The sequence below is a fragment of the Pantherophis guttatus genome, chromosome 2 (genome assembly GCF_059756535.1).
Source record: "Pantherophis guttatus breed Tessera chromosome 2, ASM5975653v1, whole genome shotgun sequence".
Classification (NCBI taxonomy): Eukaryota; Metazoa; Chordata; class Lepidosauria; order Squamata; family Colubridae; genus Pantherophis; species Pantherophis guttatus.
Window position 1 is genome coordinate 99,913,293 of NC_142064.1, and position 21,716 is coordinate 99,935,008.

Genomic DNA, 21,716 nt, shown 5'->3' on the forward strand with positions numbered 1-21,716 from the left:
CACAGAGAGGATCTGGAGCCAGGTAAGAAAGAAAAACAGGCTTCCCCACCCACCCCCCAGGCCCTCCGGAGGCAGGAAACAGCTTGTTTTCCTTCTTCTGGTGGGCCCAGAAGGCCCAAAAATCAGCTGTCCGGCACACACATACACGCCAGAACTCAGCTGGTGTGCCCACTGATATGGCTACACGTGCCACCTGTGGCACACGTGCCATAGGTTCGCCATCAAGGTGGTAGAGAGTAGCTATTTGCTGATCTTGCGAAAAGTAGTTCTTTTTATATCTGCTTACATTCCTCTTTATAATTCCCGTTCATTCACCAAAGCAACAAAGGCGTTTTTGAAATCGCTAGAGTTGCTGTATGCTAAATATGGAAGCTGCAAAATACAGGGAATATATGGTATGTGAACTTATTAATGTTACAGCACTTCTCTTTCCTATCTCTTTCCCAGGTTGTATTAGAACAGGGGTGTGAAACTCAAGATCCGTGGGCCAGATTCGGCCCGCTGGGTGCTTAGATGTAGCCCGTGTGGCCGCCCTGGAAACAGCGGCCTGGCCTGTGGTACCTCTTCCAGTGAAAATGGAAGAAATATTTCCCCTGAGCATCCAAGAAGGGACAGGAAAGGGGAAAGAGGAAAGACAAAGAAAAAGAAGAAAAGATGGGAAGAGAGCAAGGAAGGAAAAAGAAGGAAGGAGGGGAAGGAAGAAGAAAAGAGAATGAAGAGGGAAGGAAAAAGAAGAAAAAGGGAAAGGAAGGAAGGCAGAAAGGAGAGAAGGAGATTATAATGAGAGGGAGGGAAGGTCTGAGGGAAGTCCTGCCTTAGCACTTGGCCACCATAGGTGCCCCCGACATGAGTGATATCGAGCTGGCCACGCCCCCCCCCAAGTCAAATCCAACCCTGATGCGGCCCTCAATGAAATCAAGTTTGACCCCCCTGCATTAGAGATTTCCTTTTGCCACCATCTTTTGACAGCCAGCTAGATCAATGGGTTCATCACAGATTCTTATGTTCAGAGTTGAGTGTGGACAATATTCAGTACACTTTAATTTTAGTCGGTTAGACGGCTAAGACGGCAAGTTTAGAAATTCTAAGGAATCAAGACATTGGTTTCTGCAGTATATGCATTAAGCAAAAACAAAACAAAACCATAAACTAATGAAGGAATGGAGCAAATGCCTATTGTACCTGAAGGGGCAAAATTATGGGTAATATGTGCATGCTTATACTTTTAGTTTTTCATTACACTGAATGATACATATTTTCTTGGAACTCAGATATAAATTTTCAAGTTTGTTCTTAGAACTCTATGTAGTTGCATTAATTAAAATTCATTTTGTTTAGCTGGCAGGATTTGGTGGCCAGTGGTGTAGTAGAATACATTGACACTCTAGAAGAGGAGACTGTTATGCTGGCAATGACTCCAGATGATTTGCAGGAGAAAGGTGTGGCATATTGTTCCACATATACACACTGTGAGATTCACCCCTCCATGATTCTAGGAGTTTGTGCGTCTATTATTCCATTTCCAGATCACAATCAGGTTTGTTGGACTTTATTTTATAATATTTTAAATTAAGAGTTTATGACTTGATGGAATAATATTATGCATTAATTTCGAAGGTTTTTTCCCATTCCTAACACATTTTCTCCTTTCTTAATAGTCTCCTAGGAATACATACCAATCTGCTATGGGAAAACAAGCCATGGGAGTTTATATCACTAATTTCCATGTCCGTATGGATACACTGGCCCATGTGTTATATTATCCTCAGAAGCCCCTTGTGACCACACGGTCTATGGAATATTTGAGGTTCAGAGAGTTGCCAGCAGGTATGATTGCAAGTTGCTGATTAGTGCAGGGATAAAACCTCAACCTTTAGAGAAACAATCCACTTCTTAAAGAGATATGCCAAAGTGCCTTTTTTTTAAGTTACTGTAACTATTCATTTCCGGAATACCAATAATGAATTTTCACTGAGATGTGGGGCTTTTTTTGTTTTTTTGTATTTGATGATTTAATATTAATTGATGATTTAGCAATGGCAGCTGTGGGATCTCAATACTGGTATTGAGAAGTTTACCTCATTTAAGAATATAACTTTTCCCTATACTTTTATTCAATTAGGTTTCATTAATACACTGAAAAGCATTAGCACCAGTGTGTCTGGATCACAAAGGAAAAGCATTACAACTTTGAAATATTTCTTAGCTTGCTCCTTAAATTAGCCTTGCTTGTTTAATATATTTTTCTGAGCATAGTACTTTTTGGCATAAACTCTAGCAAGGCAATGGTCAAAACTGTAATTAGTATTCCTTAGTTGCATTCTTTCTGTTTCTGTTTCTTGTTCATATCTATCTCAGTTATTGCTTGTATTTGGGTGTGCACATTCTTATTACATTTTGCACTGTTTGTTTTTCAATTTTAACAAGCATAAAATATTTATACAAGTTTCAACTATGATCTAATTAGCCAGTTTTAAATTCTTGAAATGTTTATGCTCAAGATGGTCCAGTCTTTGAATATGAATAGCAAATTAACAGGGTTTGGAGACAATTCTCAAGGACATGGTTGAAGGAACATGTGAAATTTTAAGCAAATTCCACACCTGCTCCTGAGAAATCCTATCTTCTGTTGATAACACCAGGCATAACAACATAGGAGCTCACTGGGTGTGTTTATAAGCTCAACCCATCATTCTGTAGAAAACACATAATTACTGAGAAATTAGAGTTCATTTGGCATTAATACTCAATCTATAAAATGAAAATAATATGGGTATAATTGAAGTGTGTTCTTGAATCTTTTACAGGCATCAACTCTATAGTCGCCATAGCTTCATATACAGGATATAATCAAGAAGACTCTGTTATCATGAACCGCTCTGCTGTTGACAGAGGGTTTTTCAGGTTTGGCTTGTTAAATATTTCACATCTTGCCACATTTCTATTTCCCTATTAAAGAACTATTTCACATGCTTATAAGAAATAGGCCACTAGCTTTGAAGCATTCTGGGTATGCTTTTTGCAGTATTCTGTTGTATCAAAGATTTCAATAGTTCTCTGTAGGTGTTAGTCATCAAGTATTTTTCTTTTCTTTTGTTGTTGGAAACTTACCTTTTTGCTACACTTTTAGATTAAGGTGGTTTTAGTCCATAGGCTTCGAAACTCGAGTGGATATTTTGCTAATGTATGTCAGCATGTCATCATGTTTTGCCCTGCTGCTGAAGAATGTTAGATCATGTCTCAACCTGAACTAAAAGAGTGCTGTCTGACTTGGAGCTGATGGTGTCACTTCTCTCATCCATTAGATCTGTATTCTATCGCTCTTATAAAGAACAGGAGTCCAAAAAAGGATACGACCAAGAAGAAGTGTTTGAGAAACCTAGTCGTGAAACATGCCAGGGTAAGACATAGACAGTGATCAGGAATACATCGTGAAGACAGAAACAATAGATACAATAATAGAATTTCATAGGTTTCATATGTTTATGCTATTTGCAAAGAAGAATATGATTTCACAGGGGTTACAAGAGAGTGATCCTGCCTTACCTGTCATTGTCACTGATGGCTACAGAGTTATGCATATGTAACATTAGTCTAAAAAGAGGTCTAGCAGAAATGGATTTTTCTTTCTGAATTCAGAATGGCACTGGAGTAAACACAAAACAGTATTAGCTTTGAAATGTGATCCTATTGGAAAAGGGGAACAAGCAGAAGCCCTGATTTGGAAGCACGTAACGTTTTCTTCTTTTTTCAGGGATGAGGCATGCCATCTATGACAAGCTGGATGATGATGGTTTGATTGCACCTGGCGTACGTGTCTCAGGAGATGATGTCATCATTGGCAAGACAGTAACTTTGCCTGAGAACGAAGACGAACTGGAGAGCACCAATCGTCGCTACACTAAAAGGGATTGCAGCACTTTTCTACGAACTAGTGAAACTGGTATTGTTGACCAGGTCATGATTACCTTGAATCAGGAAGGATACAAGTTTTGTAAAATAAGAGTAAGTATACGAGTTATGCAAATGTGTCGGCAAGAATAAATCCAACATTTGTGAATAGTTGGTGTAATAGATTATTATTATTTTATCTCTCCAGGTACGGTCTGTCCGAATACCACAGATTGGAGATAAATTTGCTAGTAGACATGGTCAGAAAGGTACCTGTGGTATCCAATACAGGCAAGAGGTAAATGTCTCCAATTTTGTTTTTGATGTAGAGGATATCATGCTTAGCTAATTGGATTTGAAATATTGCCTTGGTTTTTACTCTACTTAGAATATATCAGTTGCTTTATCTGTGTTGTCAGGGTCACCTGACTAGTGCAAATGGATGTGGAGTCTTTTTGGAACTATTGAAAGGACTGTGTTATAAACTGAAGATAGATGATGCCATATACCTCCCCCTCTGTTGAGAGAGGGCTGTTCAATTTTGACATAGTTGACATAGATTGAACAGCCCTCTCTCAACAGAGGGGGAGAGATATGACATCATCTATCTCCAGGCTACAACACAGTCCTTTCAACAGTTCCAAAAAGGCTCCACACCCATTTGCACTACTCAGGTGACCCTGACAACACAGGTAAACCTCCAGGTGGCCTTAATGGCTCGCAAAAAGAATGCAAATGACCAGCTGTCTGCAAGAAGTATAAATCCTTCCATTCCCCACCATCCAGTCAGAGCTGAAGAAGCTTCTTGGATGAGAAGCGAAATGTCTTCAAAGAAAAAACAGAAAGTCCAGTTGCTTTTGAAAAAGCACCTTTGGGACAACCATGACTTGGATGACTGAGAATCTCCATAGACATGTAACTTTGCAACTAATGCCTGCAGTATCTCAGTCATGTGTTTACCATTAAGTCAGTATGTGTTGTCCTGTGCCTGACCCATTTTTTTCCCTCCCATCACCACTTGCAGAGCAGAGAGATTGCCTAAGTAAGCTCTCTCTTCCTGACTTTCTTTTCTCCCCAGTGCAGCATGTCCCTGAAAAGTGCTAAGGCAGATTTTCCAGCTGCTCCCTGAAGTTGACGAAACATGAATCAGTTTCACACTAAGGGCTTTTCTTTGCTTCCTGGGAAATTGCATTCATCTGTCTGCTTATTCCCATGTAATCCCTCTCCAATGAAAGTAAATTCGAACATCAATTTTCTTGCTAATTATCCCAGTGCTGGGATGAGCAATCCAAAGGATGGGGAGTAAGGGAAAGCAGATTTAACATTTGCCCTTTTTAATAGCTTCCTTGAGAGTCAAATTCTGGAAACCTTTCCTTCTCTTTGGGCTCTTGGCTGTTTAGGATTATATCCTTCTGATGTTATAAAGCAAGTGTAAACTGAAGTAAAATCTTAACCAAGTTGTGGTCATGAGTTTTGATTTGAAGACTGATTTGCTTAAGGACTGATTTGCCAGTCTCAATTATGGTTATTAAACAAGACTTACCTTTGCTCAGTGATGAGCCCATCTGCAGATAAGTCGAATTCCTTTTTTTAAAAAAGTGTATGATGGCACTTAAACTCTTATCCATGAGTATATACAGTATAGTGGAAAATTCATAATTGATCAAATACCTGACAGAATAAAGAGGTTGTACAGTTTATTTTGTGACTTATATCATACAAAAAAAAATCCAGCAAGACTTATAGCTTAAGCAAACTATAAACAAGAAAAAATGGTGCTATAGAAAACGGTATGATTTTGATCTGTTTTCATTTTTAGGATATGCCATTTACCTGTGAAGGTATCACTCCTGATATAATTATCAATCCCCATGCTATCCCTTCGCGAATGACCATTGGTCACTTGATTGAATGCCTTCAAGGAAAGGTAAGTCTCGCTGCTTGGAACTGAGATATTCTCCATCATGCTCTCTTTGAGAGCTTCCAGGGTCATCTCTTACTCTAGCATACCCAGCCAAGGTTGAATCAGTTTTTATCTCTTGCAATCCGGAGCCATTTTATTTTCAGATTAAAAAGCTAACTCTCTGGCCCGTGGCATTAATCTAGATCCTGGGGAAACACAATCTCTAAATTTGCATAATATGATTTAAAATTCTTTTAATGTTTAGTTTATGTTTACTCTTTTCTTTCTCCAAAGAAGTCAGAGTAAGTACTACATAGTCCCCATTCTTCTGATTTTTGACTTGCAGAAGCCCTTCAGTTTAAGTAAAGTGATTCCGTGAGCTCTACACTTCAATGGGAGTTAGAATATAATCTTCCCAGTTTCATTTTAGACAGTTATTATGAGGAATAGTGTAATGATTGCTAGTCTTTGCTTTCCCTTTTCCAGGTATCAGCAAATAAAGGAGAGATAGGTGATGCTACACCTTTTAATGATGCAGTCAACGTGCAGAAGATTTCAAACTTGCTCTCTGATTACGGGTATCATCTGAGAGGAAATGAGGTAATCTGATACAATGAATGAGTGACAGGTCTCATTCTGTCTGTTCCCTGCATTGATATGCTATTATAACAGGAGCAATTACTTTTTGCAGGTTCTGTACAATGGCTTTACTGGTCGCAAAATCACATCACAGATCTTTATTGGCCCCACTTACTATCAGCGACTAAAACACATGGTAGATGATAAAATTCATTCCAGGGCAAGAGGACCTATTCAGATCCTTAACAGGCAACCTATGGAGGGTCGATCTCGGTAAGAAATAGATGCCTGCTTATTATGCTTTCCAATTTGTCTTTACTTCAGCAAAGTATTGAAGCCACAGTCCTTAGAAGTCTTACTAGAAAATGCCACTAGTTTCTGAGATTTCCCTAAGCCTTTTCATAGCTTTTAGTGATGTTATTTGCAACTATGAGGGCTAGAAAAATAATAAGACCAGAAATGCCAGGAGCCCAGATGGGAGTGTTAAAATATATTGTCGAGAAATATATTGTCTTTTTTTAAAAAATATTTTCCTTAGCCGGTCTTGTATTGACAATGTGTATATGTAGCACTTCTTTGGAACTTCTGGTATGTTTTGTTTTTTAAGACTTCATTTCATTAGGAGCATTTTTGGTACATGAGCTGGCTTCTCCTCTAATAGCTTCTTACATTAATTGGGTAGTTTTTCTAACTTGGAAAAATAAGAAAGTGAACTTGATTTTTTTCTCCCCACAGCGATGGAGGTCTTCGATTTGGAGAGATGGAACGAGACTGTCAGATTGCTCATGGAGCAGCGCAGTTCCTAAGGGAAAGATTGTTTGAAGCCTCAGATCCATATCAGGTTCATGTATGCAACTTGTGCGGGCTAATGGCAATAGCAAACACCCGGACCCACACCTATGAATGCAGGGGTTGTCGTAATAAGACACAGGTATGTAAAAGAGGGTAGGAAAATGCTGCCCATTCCATTTCATTCTTCTCTCATTCTTTTTAACTTTTATCTTCATCTCACCTTGAGGCACTTTTTCCAATACTTGTCTACGCTGTTATCTACCATGAATACAATATAATCAGAGTCACTAGCTGCAAGAAGGGGAGCATAAAACTCTCCCATCCATTCAGAAGAGTTATGAAAATTTCTGAAATAATGCCACTGAATTTTAAAATGCTGAAAATGCTGTTCTCTTACAATATTACAAAACGTCATTTTATTTTTCTGGCCGTAATAATCTTTGCTTTTAAAGTATGTTTTTAATACTTAAATTATGATGATGACAAGTTCTACTTCATTTCATATTGACATACTGTAAATAGGGTTGTGTGTCTCTTTGTGTGTATGTGGGAGAAAGAGGACTCAGATTCCAAACAACGGTTGGCTGGAGGTCAAGGGCCCCTTTAATGTACACTTCAATATCCTGGAACTCCTAATACTCAATGGTTACATCATCTTTAAATCCTTCCTCGTCCAGGTTAGGAGGGAGTTGACATTGAAGAAATTGGCTTTCTTGTCTGCAGCATGCTGTACATAGGTTTTTTATCAGGCCCAGGCCCAGAGAGGACACAATGAAATGCAATCAAGTTCAGTCTCCTATTTGCTTACAGTTGATAGACAGAACCTTGCCAAACAATCTACAACCTACTAGCATACTAGTTATATCCTGAGAGATTCTGCAGTGTGGCTACCCTGAACTCCTCCCCCTCCCTTTCTACTTGTGCAGTGTCTTAATCCGTGCCTCTCTCTGGGAAAGTTCTGTGTTGCCAAACTCTTCCTGCATTGCTCCTCCAGGTACATATTCCATCACACCTCTCCAGTGAAGCTTGGCCAGTACTGAGAGTGCCTTTCTAAATTTTCTCACATTTCCCAACTTGTTCCCAAGATGTTTTTATCACTGTTACTTTCACAGCCTTTGAAGCCTTTTAAAAATAATTTCATGGTGTGCTCTTCTGAGCTCCCTAACCCCATATGTGGGGGTTTTTAAAAGTAAAGATATAGAATGTTTTCTGAAATGTTTTTGCTAACATGGTTAATCTCATTTTTTTCAGATTTCTCTGGTGAGGATGCCATATGCCTGCAAACTACTTTTCCAAGAACTGATGTCAATGAGTATTGCACCTCGAATGATGAGTGTGTAGTCATCAAACAATTCGCCTTTTCCTGAAATTCCTATTGCTTTAAACTTACTTTTTAAATGTGTTTTAAATCCCAACAGCTGTTGTGTTTTATTGGAAGTTTTTTTTTTCAGATTATGAATGTGTGAATTTCATGCTTTATGTAAATAGAAATAAAAGCTGTCCAGACATTCGCTTAATAACTTTATTGTAATTACAGTGAAAATAGTAGGAATTAAGGGACTACAGAGCCATGGCTTGTTGTCAGTTTTCCAAAAAATAAACTTGTTATAGATGAAAGGCACTGTCTCTCAATATGCAGTATATATGGTTCACCTTTTACAGCTCAGTACTTTCACCTACAAAGAAAATGAGAGTGTGCTTTAAGAACACGTGTTATTCTTGAGATGCATTCCAAAGAAATGAGGTGCTATAGAAATAATCAAAGGTATTTCCTTGAAGCAAGAAAAATAGCAGAAATAGATAACAATTCCTTCTTCCTCCACAATTATTTCAGATTCATTTGAAATCATAGATAACAAGTAAGCAAACTTTCTTTGGTATTTGAGTTTTTTTCAGAGGCTGCTGGTAGTAGGGAACATAAAAGGGATTCAGTGATACCACCAGATGGTGCAAAAATTTCATGGGGGAGATGGTTTACAGTAATAAATACATTAAGCCAGTTGAAGCTTACAAAGATGTGAAACACTTATTTTGGTCACAAATCATGACAAAACGTACTACCAATTAATAATCAACCCAAGCTATTTGATTTTTCTTAACCAGATCCAATAGAAAAGGGAGTGCTTACGCAGACCTACATACCTTTTGCAGGTATTTCATTTAAGGAATTTACCACAGTAATTTTTCCAGAAGCTGTGGCTTCTCCTTTAGAGTTAGATGCGTGACATTCATATTCTCCAGCATCATCTTTGCTCAGTGGAGATATCTGTCGGAGTAGAGTCATAGTTAATTGCATTCCTCAAGGTTGTTAATAATATCCTTGTATCATACATGCTATGGCCCTGAATGTTCTTTAAATAAACTTGATAGCAATAGCACTTAGACTTATATACTGCTTCATAGTGCCTTAGAGCCCTCTCTAAGTGGTTTACAGAGTCAGCATATTGCCCCCAACAATCTGGGTCCTCATTTTACTGATCTCGGAAGGATGGAAGGCTGAATCAAACTTGAGCCGATCAGGATCGAACTCCTGGCAGTGAGCAGTGAGTTAGGCTGCAATACTACATTCTGACCACTGCACCACCATGGCTCTGTTATGTCTCCATTAGGTACTAATTCCGAAAGGATTAAGAACAGTTTCAGCAATTGCTGCCAATAGTGGAAAGCATTTGAGACTAAAACAGTATCATCAGATGCTAAGACCTTGGCCTTATATTTACTGATCTTTGTCTGCCGGCGGTCTTATATGGAGTGGGGAGGAAACAGACATGGTGAACCTTCTAAAAACAAATAAGGAGCTCCGAAAACCATTTTCATAGAGAAGTTCTCATAATTGGAACTGAGTGTGGCAGGGATTTCTTGTCTTGATGGATGTTTCTAATATTGCACCTCCCTCTAATGCTATTAGCTGGAAGGCACATAGAGATAGGGAAGTATGTATATGAATGTATGTTTACTTTGCTTGGATTGTAACAATCTATATCCACAGTTTGACTTTGACTATGACAGTCCACGGTAATATGCAAAAACAAGTCCCTTTGCACAGCTTGAGTTAGTAAGCCCCAAAATAGAATACTGGTAGGAAACAAAACTGGTGAATATCAGAAAACAAACACTCTCTGCCTTACCAAAAAGATCTTAGCATATATTTTGGGGAAGGTGGAGAAGTGGGATTAAGCGTCCCTGTGGAAAAAGAAGTTTCTTATGATAAGTGCAGATTAGCAGGTACAATGATTTGAATTTTATGTGAATCTTATGTGGTAAGTACTTCTCAACCTCTGCATTTTGTGGAGGATATGGTATAGAGCAGTGGTGGGTTGCTACCGGTTCGGAACCGGTAGCGGCGGCGGTGAGAGGCTCCATCCACCCGCCCAGACACTTCTGCGCATGCACAGAAGTGCTGCACATGTGTGCAAGTGCACATGCCCACGAGCGAACTGGTAGCAACAGATTTTGAAACCTGCCCCTGGTATAAGGGACATGGTACGGGACAAAGCTACCTCATTTTACAAAACACTCAACATACTTGGATTTTGCTTTGGAAGAGATATTCCTTCCCTGATCAATTAAGAATAATAAAAAATGAATCTCTCTCTCTCTCGTTTGGAAGACTGAGAAATTAAAAAATGTAGCATGTTGTGTCCTTGGACCTGTTAAGAGTTCTACATCTGGGTGCAATATTGGTAGTATATTTTATAGATGCAGGCCTGCACTACAATTTGCATACAAATGGGACAGTTGACAGCATAACCATAATATATTACGGTATATACTAATTCTTAGGTGAAAGCTAATCATTCAACCTAGAAAGCCAATATGTCATTTTCCCCTTGATGTGCCAACATTCCGCTTAACCAGCCTCCAAGAAGAGGGTACTTACCAATACCCATCCTGTCACCTCATGCTTTTCAGGACCACCACGAGTCTGAATGGCTAAATTGTCTCGGTCTCCTGGAAGAAGTTCCACTCTTTGGACACTATATTGTCCTCTTGTTATCTGTATATGAGAAGAAAGGATGGGCGTCAGGAGTGTACAACCTTGGTAACTTTATGACTTGTGGACTTTCAACTCCTAGAATTCCTCAGACAGCCATGCCAAGGAATTAAGCCATAAGTCTTAATTTGCCAAGGTTGGATACCCCTGATGGAAGTCAAGACTTGGAAAGGTGGGTGGGTAGAGTTTTGGACTAGTCAGGGGGACTGAACCTGGATATTTAATGTACCATATAGTTAAAACATTTCAGACTTTCTATACTGAATAAGTTGGTTAAGAGCACAAATTATTTTCAGGACACCCAATGGATTTTAGAATAGACTATTTCCTTAAAAAGCTACTAAAGCTACCTTCCTTAAAAAGGACTATTTCCTTAAATTTTCCTGAGTTATACAATGAACTGCATTTTAAAAAAAGATGAATTGCTTATATAATATTGTAGGAAGAGTTGCCAGTTGCTCAAAGAGAAAGTAACCAATGTGACTAATGAAAAGCAGCCATGGGAATATAAACAATTATCTGCTGGTTTTGCATTTTCACTACGGAGGAGGAGATGTACATTCTATTGCCTAGTTAATACTTTATCACCCAGGCATTAGAAACTCATTCCTTCACTGGGTAAGTAAGAGAATGAGTGAGTTCAAGAGTTCAACTCAAAGCAGTCTTTTATTTCCTAATGTTTTATCACTGTTGTTAGCTGTCCAGAATTGTAGAAATATTTTAAATAATAAAAAAATATTAAAAACATATAAATTCCCCTCGAGCATTGACAAATAGCACTTTAGGTACTTTTCCCTTCTGACAAAGAGCTTATTGAACAGAAAGTTGGAATACTAAAATGAGAACAATATTTGTGATAGGTATCATTCTATCTTCTTGAGTTAGAAAGGTCAAGCAAGGCAATAATTTAGAAGTAGTAAGAGTCAGAAGAGAGCTCTGATGTGCCAGCAGCTGGTTGGTCAAGCAGAGGGCAACTAGGCAAGGTCTGACCTGGGTTTGTGCTTGGATGGGAGATCAGGAGGGAATATTAAACTGGGAGGAAAGGTCAAAACCTATTTCCATATTTTTGCCAAAAATAGGCCAGAATGTTCCCCTGTAATCAATCAGCTGGAGGCCAACTTTACTAAGCATGGTAGTCACCCTACTGGAGAGAATTGTGGGAGCTGCTGTAAAGGATCACAAATCAACCACAACCACTTCTTTGTGGACATCGGAGTAACTTAACATTTTCTTTTAACCTTCTCTTTGCTCAAAGAGAGTGATTTATAAATAGCAGTTTTAATATGGTTCCTGACATGACTAGTAAAAGAAAAGATTGCAGGGGGTAGAGGGGTGGAAAAATGGAAAGAGGCCAACAGAGGTACTTGTTCCCAAAGTTACAGTAGAAATAGTTTAAGTTGCTCCTTCTGACAATTGTGGAAGAGCCAAATATAATTGGCTTCTCAGCAGAAGGGATGAAATAGTCCTGCTTCTCTTCCCGCTGTAGTTCTCTTGCTTCTCTCTGTTACATGTCTTGGAAAATAGCCCCATTGTAAGAGTTACCATCTGAAATCCTATTTTTGTAACCACACTATTATGTCTTCTAATTATCAGTTCAGCTTCCATTCAATCCTCCTATTATTGCCTTGTGTTTCAATCTGCATCTGAACATTGTACACCCATGATGTCATATCCCAAACCATCTATCCATCTTCCTCTCTCATTTTTTCCTCCCTCTCAACCCTACGGCTGCCTGACCCTGCAACGATTCTGGGAACTTATGAAATGAAAAAAGGAAGAAACCTAGAAACATAATAGTTCCTAGAAAGATGGCAATTGCCCAGAGGGAAAACAATGAATACTTTATTTCTCATGCCACATCCAACTGAAAGGACCCAACCCTCATCCCTGGGGCAAAAGGCAGGTTTTCAAAGCCTGTTTAAAGGCAAGTATGGCAAGGGTGGTTTGAATCTTGGAAAGGAAAAACACATTTCCTGGGTTCTGCTCACTTTAAATTCATGTCAAATACTGAGAAATCAGATGGTAACTTTGGCCTCTCCATATTAAAGTTTTGGTTATCTGGAACCGTCCAGGACCCGAGACCTCTTTGCTTTCTCCTTATTCCGAAAATAGTCATTTTTCTGCTTTATAACCTGCCTTTTGTGCAGTACTTCAAGGCAATTATCTCTAAGCTATATTAATTTTATTCATCTCAGAATATAAAGATGAATTAATTTCTATATTAAGAGATCTTGCTCCATCACAACACACATTAAGAGGGAAGTAAGGTGAGAAAGAATGACTGGCCCCAAAGCCCAGCCTGTGAGCTTTCATGGCTAAGGCTGGACCTAAACCTAGATAAAGACTTAAGCAGGGGGCTGCTGGATTTTAACCCAGGCTCTTCTACTTCAGCAGTTTGTTCTTACAGTGGACAGCCACCTGCACAAGGAAGCTCGCTAGTTTCTCAACAGATGCAGTCACATTGCTATCAACACTAAAACTACTGATTTCCATGACTTCCATTAATTGGTCCAACCTTTTTTTTTTTTTTAAATTCATCAGCCCTGCTGGTAACCAGCATCACCTCTCACAATAGCATCTTCTAAAGCTGAATTATGTGCTGTGGGAAAAAAATCCTAGGTTTTATTGGTTATATTACTCTAAAGCTTTAAATACTACATCACACTACTCACTGTTTTACCAGCAGCACTTGAGATGAATACTTCTGTATTATCTTTGCTATTCCCAACATAATTTCTCCCATTGTTTCCCATTGTCTTCTAAGGCTACTACAAGTACGTGTACATACATACACACACACACACACACACACACACACTCCGTATCCATTATTTCCCATTTGTGGAACTATCATGTAAAGTGATCAACTGGATTTTTGCAGCCCAGATCTAATAGCCTTACTGACTACCTAAGTTTCTGGACATCCAGGAGCACATTCTGAAATTCTGGCTTCTCATGAATAAAGTCAAGCTAAATTAATGTCTAAGGAGAGTCTGGAAACTAAGAAAATGGGTAAATCAAGGTCTTTCTAACACATGGCTCAAATTCTCAGCCACTACAAACCAAGTCAAGGTCATCTTATCTGATAGGCCATATTATCTGATCTCATTCTGCTGAAGCAGCAACTCCTTTCCAACTCCTCTGTTTCTCTCATTTCTCTCATTCTCTCAGTCAACCAAGAAATCTGCATCAAAAATAGGCCTTGTATTTGTTGCTTCAAATATTTCAAGGTCTGCTGAAATGCACTGGCATTCTGTTCAAGTGATTCCTTAGCACTGGCTCCTTTTGAAGACCTAATATGGTGACAGAGCTCATATAAAAGAGTAAACAGAACTGAATCCAGAACTAGATTTTCTTTCATGGCATTATTTTTTGAAAAGAACATTCTATAATTTAAATAACACTTCTAAGGCTCTGCAGAAAGTTTGGCTTGACAAAGCACTTTCTACCACATACTACCACATTCATCTATCATCATGCTATATTCTAATCCTTTTGCATTTGTACTTGGGATGGTTTTAAATGAGCCATTAATATGATGAACTGTTCTCTTTTCGTCTCACAGTTACATATAACATTCTATTTCTGTACCCTTTCTGTACTCTTAAGCTTTACAAATAGCACAGATTTCAGGGATTTCTGTGTAGGACTCACTGCTGTAAAAAGAACCTGGGAGACCCCTTCATTTATGTGGCATGAACTTGGCAGGGTCCTGGCATGGCACTCATTTATTCTGATGAAGCTGTCCAGGAAAATCTTCTGGTGGATCACCTTCAAAACTTGCCTAGTTTCCACTAACCTTGTTCCAGGTGAGAATTGGAGTGGGAACCCCAATGACTTCGCAGCTCAGGTAAACCTGGGTTCCACTGACATTCCAGATGTCTTTTGGAGGGGTCACAATGGATGGGCCTAGAAATAAAAAAAAAAAGAATCCTTTTAAAAGAGTAAACAGTGTATTCATGAATTTATGAAATTAAAGCAATTTTATCATTAACCAAAAACTGTTAACAGAAACCAACCCCTCTCTGTTATTCGGTGATTATACTCAGAAGCCTGGTTCTTTCAACTTGTTTTATGTGTCCTGAGAGGATTTAAACCTCTGTTTCTCTAGCTAGTTCCTTTCTTGGGACAAGGAGAAGACTTTGGGAGGCAATTTGTGATAAGGATTTGAATGATGGCTTCAAACGGGAGGGAGGGATCTCATCCAGGGCAGGCCTGGGACCTTGTGGGTACCTGAAGTTCTTTGGGTTTTGGACAATGACTTGTAACTGTCCTCAAAAGAATGTAAATCTTTCTTGATGCTACTGAATATATAATTAAGACTACCTGCACTTCAAAATAGAACTACTATTTGAGTTCTAGCTGTTGTGTTCCCTCAGGATAATCAGGCAGACCGCTGCTGTGGGAAAGCCAGAAACAGAGTGAGGGGATACTGTTCCCATTTTGCAATTGGGAGAATTATGACAAGGGCTGCTTGACATGTTGAGATATGATCACCTCCTCCTGCCAACCCTTCCTCTTTTGTGTCATTATTAATATGTGACAATTATTCTTAGATATCAAAGTATTCATCTTGACCAATGAAAAGGAGGCTGTACAAATCACACTGGATCTAAACATTAAAAGGGGGGCAATGAGCGAGGAAGTATGTAGCTTCAAAAAGCAAGCAAGAGAGAAAGATGTGAGTGAGGGATAAAACATAGTATTAATAAGGACCGAAGAGTTGTATCTTGTATTCTATTTATATACAGGTGCTTTTCAACTCAGCTGTACAACCCAGGAAGCTGATGCAAGCCTATCTTATGATCATACACGTTCATAAGTATGCAATATTTTCAAACATCAGCATCAATACCAGACACTGATAGAGAACAATTCATACATAATAGTTTTTCAAGTCCATAGTTGGCTTCCCAACAGGAAGTTAAATATTAGCAAAGTTTGTTTTCAGAAACTTCTGTTATGACATTTCAAAACTTAAAGGTCCATCTCAATCCTTAAATGAAAACACAGTTTCTCTTAAAACAACAAGCAATTTCTCAGGACATTTCCCTTGCCACCACTTTTTTGTTCTGCCAAGTTTCAAAAACTAAAGCTGAGCCCAACTGTTGTTCTGGAATGGTATGTGGGAATGACCTTGAGAGACAGGAAGAAGAGCCGCAGTCTAGAATACCATCATGCGAAAGGTAACTCAGCTCACAGAAGGAAATAGGACTGGGAAGGATCTCAGAAGGGACCCTCTCTAGTTTTCTAGAGAGTAAAAATAAATAAATAAATAAAGACTTGCAAGATCCTGCTACTATAGCCTTACAATAAAGGTAGTGTTGATGTTCATGGATTGGGCTTCTTGTCAGGATTACCTCAAAGGGCTGACCTATTCTCTCCATAAAACTTCAGCTTAAAGATTTAAAAATTTGTTTTGGCTTGGTCTCTAGTACTGGAGCAGATAGTCATAGACATTTATTTGTTTAACAAATTTATGTAGCTACCCAAGTACCAAAAAAGAACTCTAGATGACAAAATAAAAACATAATGAAATTTTGAAAAAAAACCACTTAAAACAAACTATGTTAAGGCCCTGCTAAAATCTCCCATCCATCCATCAGCATCCATCACATGCCAACTCTACCATTATCCTAACCCCAATGCCTAGGGGGAAAAGCCAGATCTTCAACTGCTTTCTTGAAGGTCAATAGGGATTAGGGCCATTGGTACTCTCCGGAGGAGGCTGTTCCATAATGCAGGCACTATGACAGAGAAAGGATGCTTTTGAGGCAACACCAGGTGACACTGCTTCACCAAGGGAATCCAGACTGAGCCCACCCAGTGGTGGAATTCAGCCAGTTCGCACCACTTCGGGAGAACTGGTTGTTAACTTTCTGAGCAGCTTGGCAAAGTGGTTGTTGGAAGAAATCATTAGGGCAGAGAACCGGTTGTTAAATTACTTGAAGCCCACCACTGAGCCCACCCTATCATATCCAGCAGGATGGGCAAGAACTATAGGGAACGGGCAGTCCTATAAGTAATCTGGAAGTAATATTCAGTCTTACTGACTGAGCAATGCCCAATCTGCTTCTAAACCATGAAAAGAAATGTGGCTCATTTCTTGCTTAAAAATCACCTAAGCAACAGAACCAAGATAGCAAAAAGGAATGGCTGTTTCCTATTTGTAAGCACTACTGTATTGTCCCTTTGACAGAATCTGCAATATATTCTCCTTTTCCAAATTTCTAGTGTGCTTCAGGGAGATTGATATTCCGAGACATCTACCATAATTCCTGTGTGGACATTATATTTTTTCTCAGAAAGGAATATTTGTCTTACTTTTAGTTCTAGAAATTAGTTCTAAGTTCTAAAGAAAAGACTTCTTATCCTAAGATTGAGGTTTATGCAGTATGAGACAACCTGCTGTTCTTGAGATTGTTGGCTAGAATTACTAGATTTTTCTTTGGCTTAGCTGAAGTTGCATAGCTGTGACCTTTTGTTCTATTCTGCTCTGATCTCCTTCAGCACTAGCGAGGAAATATCCCTGGGGTGTATTATTACCATGGGAAGAGACAGACCTTCCAACTCAAAGCGGCCACAGTTTTTAGCAGAGGATAAAGTGCTGCAAACCAAAAGCATCCAAATATCATGAGTCAGATGGTCCTATCTAAGAGAGAGAAGAGCTTTTCACCAAAGCAATGTGACCTAGTTCTAAGATTTTTGTCTAATTTGATCATTTGGTAAACATCTTAGAAGAAATTGCTAATATCGACATGTACTCAGTCAGTTGTCCTCAAAAAGAAAGTGTGACTGATATAGGCAGGGCTGGATCTCATGCCTCAAAAAATAAAATAAAATAATAATACAATAAAATGGCATCTCTCCCCCTATTTAAAAAGTCTAATGAAAAACTGAATCTTCTATATGATCCATTTATATTTTACTCTCTGCTAAAATTTAGTCCCAAGGGCTTCTGGTGCATACAATACATTGTGTATACAATTATTTAGGGAAGACTGTGTTGTAAAAATGGCTTATGTTTCTATGTTTCCCAAGAACTCAAAATGATTTACAAATAATAGCACAAAACACCATGAATCCACAAAAGCCCCATTTTAGCTCCCAGCAACTCTGGTAAGAAGAACTTCAATGAGCAGAAGGTCCATTAGAAATTCTTGGCCTGAAGGAATACTTAGACTAAGAAATCCTGTCAGTTAAAGTCTTTTTGGACACAACAGAAATCTAAAAGCATCAGCATTCCGTATTTCCCATTAGTGTATTGATAATATATAAATATAGTATTGATTCTCTCTCTTTCTGTCCTCTGTCCAGATCTCATTTCTAGAAATCAGTGATTCTCTCTCTCGCAGTTTACTCTCTGTGTTATTATTATAGCACAGAACACAACGCGAAAGGATATACTGTAATGAACATTTGTTTCCTGATACCTGTCCACACAATTCCATCTGGTACAACTCTCCTTCTCCTTCCCTTCATTTTCCTTGAGGGAATAACCAAGGAAAGGAAATGTACTTGGTAAAGTGGAGATTTTCTACTTTTGTACTTTTCTACTGAGCAACTCCCCAGCCCAGTGATTGGTCATCTATCAGGCTTGTCCAAATGTTGAGTTTGGGTTATTGCTAATCCTGCCATCTAGCCCTTCATGAAGACTATCTGCCAATGATAGCATTTAAGAAATGGCTTTGTTTAACTTGCTCTGCAACCTCACCATCAGAGCAAGCCAAGGCAGAGGCCACAGGTTCAGGAAAGTAATCTTCGGTGATGACAACAAATGTTAGGTTGGTATAGTTTGCTGACAAGGATTGATGGATGGCCCGTCAACTCAGCTGTGGGGAAAGGGTTGTGGCATAAGTTGTTCTTCTTTTGCCATATCTCTAAAAGTCTTGATTTTGGGGACGCTAGATGAAATATTAGTGAATGTTGAAAACTATACTTATAGTTCTATTTAATTTAAATTCAATGCAACCCCCAAGACAATTGAAATACTTTTAGTAGCTGGGTCAGCTTCTTATTCCTTCTATAATCATAAGGAAGCCTAGGATCTACTGTGCAGTCTTCCCAACGCGAAAAGGAATTCAGACCTGCTGGGATCTCTCTGGGAAATTAAAATATGCATAGTTGAAGTCTGGGAAACCAAGAAATTCTCAGGACTCTGAAATTAGTGACTTTTGTATGATGAACATTACAGTATACCCATTTCCCCCTGAGGGCTGTTATATTCCTATAATAAGCATTTCGGACACTGTTAATTAGGCAGTGTATATTTAATAGTGAAATTAGTATATTGTTAAGCCGGGTTTACTGTAACTCTGGTTTCCAAATAGATAGTTATTTTTTACTTTTCAACACTAAAGAAGCACCAAGCACATTCTCCTTCTTATGAGAACATTAAACGATCTTTTGTAAAAAGGGGAAAAATAAGAAAACGTTTTAAATAAATGGATGCTTCATATTAAACGATGAAAGTATGCATCATGAACACTTTAATATGAACTATGCATGATTCATTTGTTAATGGAAGCCCTGCAAGTCATTGCAACTTTCTACCTGGTTGGTTACCTGGTCTTAATTGTAGTGAGTGTTGAAAATCCACTTTTCATGGGGAAAGTAATTAAAAGTCTTTATGGAACAATGTCAAGTTGTTTGGGGGGCTCTAGTGCTGAGTAGAGCATAGTTTCAGAAACATGCTGATAGACAAAATCCTCATTCCTATGAAGGTGGCCCAAATATATCTCAATTATTATTTTAAAGAACAATATTGTTGCTTTCATCTCATCTGTAGCCAGAAGCAAGGCAACTTAAATTCATATTGAATTTTCTTTATTGATGCAGAATATGAGACAAAATCTTGAAAGCTTGACAGATTCTACCGCCCCCCCCGCCCCCCTTTGGATTCTCTTCCAAAGAGAATCAAGGTAGACGGATCTTGACTTTTTTTCTTACTCCCTCCTCCCTTCCAGGACTAAGTTGGTGTCAGCCTTAGATAAGAAGCACATCCAGAAGTACTAGCTTTGTATTTTTTGTACATTTACATTAACAGAGTCTTGCAAGTCTGAAGGTTTATCTCTCCCTTCTAACCTTTACAATCAAAGAAGCTAAGAAAAGTTCCTTCTGAGATTTTTGCCACACTCCATTCCTCCTCCAGGTTCAGCTGCCTCTTATCTGAATGTTGTCTACTTGTAGACAACACTGTCTACAATGTTGAGTCTCCCAAGGTCATTCCCCCATAGAGCTGGTTTTTATTTAATAGTGGCTGAATTCCTTCTTCAAGGCCATCTGCAGAGTTGCCTACAGTTTGTGATGATGGAATCAGGGCTTGGTTAGCCCCTTAAGACTATGGTTATACGCCCTCCCTCCCACCTTCTCACTGGGCACTCTCCTCTGTGATTATGCTGGTTTGGGCTGTGGGAAGGATGGGTCTCTGGGCTTCTTTGGAGGCATCTGCTTACCTAATGCCTGATCAGTGTTTTCCAAGTTCTCATTGGGTATTTATACAGCTACTTCTATACATAAAAAATAACGGTTAGAAGCTATTCCCTTGTTTCCTTGAAGATTTGGAATATTGGTGGCTTCTGCTGTGAGGAAAGGTACCCTGCATTTTGTCAGTGATACTGTTTTCATGGCTTGGGCTGTGCCTCATGAATAAAAAGAAGGGTATTGGGGCTGGCCCTGGGATCGCTGCCAAAGACGAGTAGCGGGCTTCAAAACTCCAGCAACATGACTCGGTGCCAATCCCGGGCGGCTCCTCGGTTCACTGAGGAGCTGAGGGAAATGAAGCACCAGAAAAGACGCCTGGAGAGCGGTTGGAGGTCCAGTCTCGCTGAATCTGATCGAACACTGGTAAGGTCACATATTAAGGCCTACCTAGTGGCGATAAAGACGGCAAAGTTTAATTACTTTTCCGCCTCTATTGCATCATCAGGGAATCGTCCGGCCGCCCTTTTCAGGGTAACCCGCTCCTTGCTTCATCTGGGAGTGCGGGAGGATCCCTTGGAAGGCAGGGTGGAGGATTTCGGACAATACCTGTATGACAAAATCGCTCAGATCCGGGGGGATTTGGACTCTGACTGGGTAGATCAGGGCAGGGTGACAAGGAATAGTCTTGAGAATGTTACCTGGGAGGAGTTTGATGCTGTGACTCCCGAGGATGTGGACAGGATTTTGGGGAGACTTAGTGCAGCCACATGTTTACTGGACCCATGTCCCTCCTGGTTAGTGCTGGCTTCCCGGGAGGTTACACGAGGCTGGCTCCAGGGTGTTATCAACGCTTCGTTGAGTGAGGGTCATTTCCCCACTGCCTTGAAAGAGGCGGTGGTGAAGCCTCTCCTCAAGAAGCCATCCCTGGATCTGGCAATATTGGCCAATTACTGTCCTGTCTCCAACCTTCGCTTCATGGCGAAGGTTGTTGAAAGTGTGGTTGCGCGACAGTTTCCGCAATTCCTGGAGGAAACATCTTATCTAGATCCATTCCAGTCGGGTTTCAGGTCTGGGTACAGCACGGAAACGGCATTGGTCGCGTTGGTTGATGATCTCTGGAGGGCTCGGGACAGG

General features: G+C 39.5%; 2 protein-coding genes across 2 annotated transcripts in view; one reads left to right on the top strand and one right to left on the bottom strand.

The window, feature by feature from the left end:
• Positions 1-8,676, top strand: part of POLR2B (RNA polymerase II subunit B) — a 24,288-nt gene extending 15,612 nt beyond the window's left edge. The window contains exons 15-25 of the mRNA XM_034410884.3: positions 1,339-1,537; positions 1,659-1,827; positions 2,808-2,904; positions 3,306-3,400; positions 3,755-4,005; positions 4,100-4,189; positions 5,711-5,818; positions 6,281-6,394; positions 6,486-6,646; positions 7,109-7,304; positions 8,417-8,676. Coding sequence (XP_034266775.1) covers positions 1,339-1,537; positions 1,659-1,827; positions 2,808-2,904; positions 3,306-3,400; positions 3,755-4,005; positions 4,100-4,189; positions 5,711-5,818; positions 6,281-6,394; positions 6,486-6,646; positions 7,109-7,304; positions 8,417-8,506 — 1,570 coding nt within the window. The 3' untranslated portion in view covers positions 8,507-8,676. The remainder of the gene's footprint in view (positions 1-1,338; positions 1,538-1,658; positions 1,828-2,807; positions 2,905-3,305; positions 3,401-3,754; positions 4,006-4,099; positions 4,190-5,710; positions 5,819-6,280; positions 6,395-6,485; positions 6,647-7,108; positions 7,305-8,416) is intronic.
• The window catches only part of IGFBP7 (insulin like growth factor binding protein 7), a 26,932-nt gene continuing 13,889 nt past the window's right edge, over positions 8,674-21,716 (bottom strand). Inside the window, exons 2-5 of the mRNA XM_034410887.3 lie at positions 14,959-15,068; positions 11,046-11,162; positions 9,308-9,431; positions 8,674-8,841 (exon numbers count right to left, since the gene is read on the bottom strand). Of these exons, the coding sequence (XP_034266778.1) occupies positions 8,822-8,841; positions 9,308-9,431; positions 11,046-11,162; positions 14,959-15,068 (371 nt within the window). The 3' untranslated portion in view covers positions 8,674-8,821. The remainder of the gene's footprint in view (positions 8,842-9,307; positions 9,432-11,045; positions 11,163-14,958; positions 15,069-21,716) is intronic.